The sequence below is a fragment of the Balaenoptera borealis genome (assembly GCF_965194805.1).
Source record: "Balaenoptera borealis genome assembly, chromosome: 11".
In the NCBI taxonomy this organism is placed as follows: domain Eukaryota; kingdom Metazoa; phylum Chordata; class Mammalia; order Artiodactyla; family Balaenopteridae; genus Balaenoptera; species Balaenoptera borealis.
This window is the reverse complement of record NC_138868.1, coordinates 901800-909288: the sequence shown is the minus strand read 5'-3', so window position 1 is coordinate 909288 and position 7489 is coordinate 901800. Positions and strand designations below refer to the sequence as shown.

The window sequence follows — 7489 nt, the reverse complement described above, 5'->3', positions numbered from 1 at the left end:
GTCAAGTTCTCCAAGGAGAGTTTGCCATTTTTGTTCTGTTTTTTTAACTTGGCTCGTAACAAGCAGGTTGACGGCAGTCGCAATAAACTCACCAGCAAACTAGTTGCAGGACTCGTAAGTGAAGGCAGAGGAGGGCACAGGCTGGATTCCGACTGGGAGCCTGAAATAGTTCCATGCAGCGTGGGTTTGGTTTTCTGGTCGGGCTGTGGAGGACAGGCCCCAGACGCTGTCCTCCACTCCTGGTTCCCGAAGCACCGGCCTCTCGTTCCTTTGTTGTCCTGTTTGTAATTCTTCTCCAGGCCGTCCTGAGCCGGGAGTAGGAACCGAACATGGGCCACAATGTGTCTCCCCTTCTAAGAGGGCCCACGACGCCCGCCTCGGAGCCAGACCCCGAGTGCAGGGTCCGGCTCGGGTGCAGGGCCCCGGGGCCCTGGAGCGCACAGGGGTGGGGCTGGTCCAGCCCCGAGTCAGCAGGCACTGGCCCCACTGAGGACATTGCACAGCCGGGAGGTGGGGAGGGAGGGGTCCCACTGCCTTCGGGTACGCCCCCCCCACCCCCGTTACCCCCTGTCAGTTTTCTCAGGTGCCCTCCTGCCCTGGGTCAGTGTCACAGTGAGAGCTTGTGCCCAAGGCTGAGAGGAGTTGTGCATGGGCGGGGCCCGGGCACCAGGGACACGATGCAGAGGGTAGGATACGCTCCGTGCTTGCCGTGTCCCGGGTGCTCGGCCCTGCATGTGGGGTGTGAGCCGCCGGGAGGTGCGGCCTTGGCTCGTTCAAGTGCCGGCTGAGGAGGGGACTCGGCCCACAGAGGGAGGGGGGAGCCCCTCCCCACTGCAGGCCCATGTCTACACCACCTGCAGCCCGGGGAGCTCCAGGTGAGAAAGCCGCTTGGTGGAAGCAGCAGCACGTTGTTTCTGGAGGAGCTCAGACGCAGGCGAGCGGGACCCCGCCCATCCCAGCCGCCAGCCTCCCCTGGAGCAGCACGTGACAGCCTGCAGTGTCGTGGAAACAGAATAAAATGCAAAGACCAAGAGAGTTAACAATACGCACACAGAAATGGAGAAGAACAGAACTGTTGGAAATGCAGATACAGTCGTTGCAGTTGACCCCTTGGTGGGCAGGCTTTTGGCAGATTGGACCTTGCTGAAGGATGGTGGTCCAGCGGGGCCTGAAGAAACCCACTACACACGGGGCCCAGAGGAGGTGGGGGGACGGTTGGTGCCTCCGGTCAGGAATCCTGTGAACCCCAAGGAACACGAGGTAGATGTGCATCGAGTGTGTGAAACAGGCCTGAAACGGCCGAGCTGGGTGTGGGCAGGGGCGTTACTTTGGGGTCAGCTGGTGGAGCTGGGGACAGGGGACGAGGACGTTACCCAGGTACGCGGCCTGCCCACGTCTCAGGGGCCCGCCACTCCTCGCGTGGACGTCCATCCGCAGCCGAATGCGGGCTGGGTGTGCAGGCGCCGGGCAGTGGGTACCGGGCCGTGGTGGTGGCAGCCCTTCCGTCCTTCATGTCGGAGGTCAGAGATGGCCCTCCTCTCGGCCAGCCCATCCCAGACGGCAGAGGAATCAGTGGCGTTCTGCCGGCGTCCATCCCAGTTACACGTTCCAGGGCTGGGGAAATGACCAGTGGGTAGCTGAGTGGCCCCATAAGCCCCAGTTTTAAAGGGGCCTTGGCGTTGCTTTGGGTGCCTGCGGTCAGTGGTGGCCCCTCTGCCCTGGGGGTGAATGCCGTGAGCCCCTCTGGGAGGGGGTAGGGACCACCGCCCCGTCCACTTGCCCTGGTGCCTTGGGCTCTCCCGAGGGAGCCCAGCCTCTCCTCCGGCCGATGGTTCTGGCCTGAGGACCGAGCAGGTCTGGACCCTGGGGGAGGGGCCGTGGCCCCCATGAGGAGGCCGGCAGCTGTCTGTGTTGTCATTCGGTTCTGTTCTGAGTCCACGGGCTGTCAGCCGCCCGTCCAGCTTGCCCCCATCACCGCAGGTGGCCACTGCTCAGGGCGTCTGGCTGCCTCTGGCCCCTCTGCTCCTGTGGGATCTCAGCCCCCACCCCATCACCCTGCTGTTGGGGAACCAGCCCTGTAACAGCATCTGCTGTCTTCAGCCGCGCTGGTTCTCGGCTGTGCAGGCGCCCTCCCCTGTGCAGTGTCCCCGGGGCCCTGCTTAGCCTCCGCATCCCTTCCTCAGCCACTGCGAGGGCCCTTCTGGGCTCTCCACTCAACGCGGACCGCGGTCGGTTCCGAATTTCCAAGAGCCCGCCCGGCAGCGTGGCGAATCTGCTCCTAGGGCACTTGCTCCTGGGTCACAGACCCCCCGGCCAGCCCCCCGACTGGGTCCAGAGCTTGTCGGGCCCCGAGATGCTTTCCCAGTGCCTGCAGCTGCAGCGTCACCCCCCTGCCCAGCGGGGCCCACGCTGTCCCAGCCTCCACGCTGACCCCCCCGCTCAGTCATGGGCAGCGAGGAGTGGGCTGGCCCCGCAGCCGTGGCGGCTCCGAGGATGGCCATCGCAGGTCCAGGCACCCTTCCTCTCGGGGCTTCCTGGGGTGGCAGGTGCTGCTGCCCTTGTGTTGAGCTCCGGGCCCAGTGCTCAGGGACCCTCCCTCAGGCTGCAGGGTGACTGCTTATCTTCAGCCGGCCCAGGAGGCCCCTCACTTCCCACCAGGAAGTCTGGAGACTCTAATGGGTGGGCCAAGCACCCTGGCAGCGGCTTTGGTCCTTCGTCTGGGTTCCCACGTCTCCTGAGTGCCAGGGAGACGGCACAAGGCCGGGTTCCTCACTCACGTCCCGGCCAACCCTGCAAAGGGAAGACCCCAGGACACAGGAGCTCAGGGAGGCCTCCTGCTGAGCCTCCCGCCCCCCCCTGCAAGGCTCCTGACCTCCACCTGCTCCCCGTGGCTAGCGGGGCAGCTTCCCAGCCTCTCTGGCAACTCCTCACCCTCCCCACACCCAGCCCCTCTCGACTGGGTCATCCAGATGCACCTGTTCTCTTTTCTCTGCTTGATGTCTGTCCTGCTGGGATGCTGGACGGTCAAGCACGGGCTTTTGCCCGCACAGCAGGGCTCAGTCAGCACTTGTTGGACGAACAAATGCAGGGGGGATTCTGAGCTCGGCCAGTCCCCCTCCCCGCCATGGCCCCAAGGGTGGCAGGACCTCCCTGGGCTGGGCTTCCGGGTTCACGGGGCTCCCAGAGCGCACAGAGTCTGGGCCTTCAGGGCCGTCTTCCCTGTGCTGACAAGGAGAGCGATTTATTATCGTTATCTCTTGCATTTTTATTTTCAGAAGTAATGTTCAGAGCATCCCTTGGCACCGTTGATTTCTGAAAAGCAACCTTTGTGGAAGCAAAGGTTGCAGCCCAGTTTGATGTTTGACTTGTTCTGGAGGCAAAGCCCTGCGTCCAGGGCCGTAGTCCCCTAGCGCTCAGCGGAGCCGTGTCCCCATCACCCGGAGGGTGGAGGGCGGGAGACGAACCAGCGCGGCGAAGCAGAGCGCGGTGCTGCTTGGGGTGAGTGTGTCAGTGGTGGTTTTGCTTGAAAGTTTCTGTACTAACAAGTCAGTCTCGTGAGAAACACGCGGTTCCCTGAGTGCAGGCGTCACTGTGAAACGCATTAAAGCCAGTGATAACAAAACGTTCATTCACTAATTTGTAACGTTGTCACTAAGGTAATTATCTTCAGTGTCTATTAACTGTTAGGTACTGCCAAGCTTAAAGCAATCAACCTCATTTAGGGCAAAATGGAAAAGTGAAAAATTACAAAAATTGCAGTTCAAGGGTCATTAACTCAGTGTGGAAGAGCCGTTTTCTTTCTGACATACAGCCGGCCCGCTCTTATTCCTGTGGACATCCGGGCAGGACAGAGTGTGTGGCCTTCACACCAGCGCAGGGGGACGTGTCCGGCGCTGGCCAAGGGGCGTCCTGGAGGAGGCCCCGGCTGGGGCCTTGGTCTGGGAGGGGCTCTGCTGAGCTGGAGCTGTGGACGGACCACTCGGCGGCCAGGCTGAGCCCTGGGCTTGTGGTTGGGAGCTCTGCCCCCTGCAGAGCTCTGTGTCGCCTGCTTCCACAGCCCCGCTCTCGGGCCCCAGACAGGCTGGGAAACGAACGTGGCTTGGGTTCAGTGAGGGAGCAGATTGGAGGGCGAGTGAGGACGTGACCCCAGGGCACCCGGACAGCAGGAAGATCCGTGCCAGGCGCCCTCCACACCCCTCCTAGGATGGAGCTGGGATGAGTTGTCTCCTAAAGAGCACGGGCGGAGTTTTGGAAACATCTGTGACCTGCCCGGGCCCCACGCCCTCAGCCCTTCACGAATCGCACAGGAGCTGCCCCCAACGAGCCTGGCAGCAGAGCTGGGTCCACCCAAGCTGCAGAAGCCCACGCGGGGTCCAGGCGGGCTGCGACACTGAGCAGAGGATGAGGGCACCCGGGGTCCGCTCTGATGGGTCAGGGAGCCCAAGGCCTGGGTGGGGGGGGGGGGCACAGTGGGACCCCAGTCAGGGCCCTGAACTCAGGGCTGGACCTGGCTGACCGGCGGTGAGCCTTGCCTGGGGCGAGATGAGAGCACAGAGCCGCCCAGGGCTGAGAGGCAGCACCTGTTGGCCCCAGGGTCCCGTGGGCAGGGACCCAGCAGCAGATGCCCCATGTCTCAGCCCCCCTCAGTGACTGTGGGGTTGTGGCCTCTGGAGGGAGGTGGGGTGCAGCTTGTCCAGCGTCGACTTCAATAATAACATAGCCAGTTGTTTCACCAGCAAAAGTGAGTTTATTGGGGAATAGCAGAGGAATTGCAGTTCAGTATCTGTGAACCATGGTGGCCCACAGGCAAATCCAGAGAACAAGGAGGGGGATCTTGCTTTTATGGGCAAAAGGGGGAGCTGGGAGGGGCTGTGATAACCAGAGCCCATTGGAGGAGCCGGGGGTCCAGAGTAAGGAGGCTTCCCATGGGCTGGGCCGCTGCAGTCTCTGATTGGCTGGGCTGCTGTGGGAGGAGAGAAGTTTCCTTCCTCCTGCCGGATGGTCAGTAGAGATGCCTTCCTGTGGGGGGCGTGCAGGGGGACGTCTCTTCCTGTTTGGGGTAGTTGATGATGCATTGCGGGCATGAGAGCTTCCCCTGCAGGCCTGTCCCGACTCCAACTTTAGCTCAGTTTCCTTAATTCCATACCAGGCAGAGAGCGAGCCTGCAAAGAGACATCTGGGCAGTGGTCTCCAAAGTGAGCTCTAGTCTGTGACGGGTGAGAACACTTCACACACGTGAGCTCGAGTCTGTGGAGACGGACACTCATTTTCCAGGTACCTTGGAAACACGCTTAGTTTTGTAAGCGGTACATGGGTTTAAGGAAGCAGTCGTGCCCTGAGAATGACTGAGGTTTAGGAAATGCTGTTGTTTTACACGTGGGTTAACAAAGGCTAAGGCCGGGGCTTGACTTGGCCACAGCCCCCCCACAGGAAATCAGACTGTGAGACACGGCAAGTTTACAGTTGACCCCAGTGGTGACCGAGGGGGGCAGCCAGACTCACCTGCAGTGTGTCTGTAACCTTGTCAGCCCTCCTGGACCATCTCCGGCCCAGTCCCAGGGTGGCCTGCCCTGACCAGACCTCGGTGACGTGAGTAGGAAAGGCCACTAAAGAGACCACAGGCCCACCTTCCCCGGGAGCTGAGGACCCCAGCCCACGGGGGACAATGTAAATCACTGTGGCTGCCATTCCCTGGGTGGGCAGACGCACACAGAGTGCAGAGGCAGGTCACATGATGCAGGAGGCCCCAGAAGCCCCCCGCCCCGCACACGCTCGCCAGGCTTCCTTGGCCCCGGCCAGCAGCGCCTTTGCCTCCCCGGTGGAAGCCCCGCCCTCTCGTAGCTGCCCCTGCCCATGTGGACACTCAAGCGGGGGGCACCGCCCCACCCTTGCACCCCGCTCGCCCCACCCCATCCTGTGCTGGCAGTGTTCTCCGCTCTGGATGCAGCAGAAGAGAAAGGCAGCAACGGCTGCCCTCGGTGGAGAGAGAAGCGAAGGTCAGATGCACAGCAAGTTGACGTGCGACAAGTGCCTGAAGGAAATGCCCCGCAGAGGCGCAGGGAGTGCTTCCCACACTGATGCCCTCCGTGTCCCCCCGGGGGCTTCCCCCCATTGGCTTGTCCGGTCTTTTCTGCAGCTGTGAACCAACTTCCTTATAAAACCCGCATGTTTGAACCCTCGGATGACCCCTGACTCTGGCCAGTACTCCCACAGCCCAAGACCTGACCCTGGGGGCCTCTTGCCTCCTGCCCCGCCTGTCCCTCCCGGGGGTCCCCCAGGGGTGTGGCTCTGGACAGCCCCGCCCACACATGGAGGAGAGAGCCGCCAGGACCAGGAAGTGTATGTGATGTTCGCTGTTTATTTTCAAAGACTGGGGCTGGGTGAGCAGAGGGGGTGCTGTGGGGTGCCGACCCCGCCGGGGCCCGTCCCTTGGCCCTCGTAGCCTCAGGCCGCGGTCCAGACGTGAGCAGGTAGCCGGCCTTGCCTGGACAGGCCTCAGTGTGCGCTCAGCTGCAGGAGGTGTAGCCAGCGGGCACCTGTGCGCCACGGGGCTTCGAGGGGCCGTGGGGGGCACACAGGCCCGCCGTGGGAGCAGCACAGTGGTGGGTGTGCAGTTTTCTCCGGGGCGTCCCTCTGACCCCAGGACGGGGGTGAGCCTGGGTGGAGTGGGTGCCTGTGTTTCGGATGAGGCTCAGGTCCCGAAGGCCAGGCAGGTGGCCAAAGCAGGCAGGAGGGGCTCTGAGGGCAGGCGCCCCCCGCCTGGGGTCCTCCTCAAGCCGACCCCCACTACGCTGTCACCCTCCAGGGCCTGGGTTTCACCTGGGGCAGGTGTAAAGTGGGCGGGGGCAGTGGTATTCACAGGAGGTGTGCGTAGGCTCCTGCGGTTTCTGTGGTCGGGTGCTGCGTGTTCTGGCTCCAGGTGGGGTGGGCGTGTGAGGGGGGCGCAGAATGCGTCAGACAGCGGTGGACCCATAGATTGGGAAGGTGGGGGTGCTGTCCTCGGGAGCCTGGGCCGAGGAGACGCAGGATGGGCCACAGCTGCACTCGTCCACGTGGGTGTAGGTGTGCTGGAAGGCCGTCCCGTTGGGACACTGCATGGTCACCACCTCCTGGTGGGCCCTGGTCTCCTGGCAGCAGACGCACGGGCACTGCGTGGCCCGGGCCCCCGTGGAGTACCTGCAGACACACGGCCCTCAGGACCTGCCCACCTGCCACAACTGCCCGGCTCCTGGTTTCGCGGGGGTCGGGAGACAGCGGCCCTGTGCCTGTTCCCTGAGCGCTCGGGGCTGCTCTGTACTGGCCCGGGCAGCGCTCTCGGTCACTTGGAACCCCGACCTTCCCCAGCCAGGCCCCCGTTCTTTCCCCAAGCAGCTCCTCTGACTTGCTGACCCTGTCAGACCCCTCCTCCAGGAACCTGCCCGGGGCCCTCCAGCCAGGCCTGGACCCATCCTCCTGCCTCTTCCCGCCGGTCTGCTCACAGCTGGCTGCA

General features: G+C 63.1%; 1 protein-coding gene across 1 annotated transcript in view; it reads right to left on the bottom strand.

The window, feature by feature from the left end:
- Window positions 1-6338: 6338 nt before the first annotated feature.
- The window catches only part of MUC5B (mucin 5B, oligomeric mucus/gel-forming), a 35893-nt gene continuing 34742 nt past the window's right edge, over window positions 6339-7489 (bottom strand). The window contains exon 51 of the mRNA XM_082342195.1: window positions 6339-7176. Coding sequence (XP_082198321.1) covers window positions 6954-7176 — 223 coding nt within the window. The 3' untranslated portion in view covers window positions 6339-6953. The remainder of the gene's footprint in view (window positions 7177-7489) is intronic.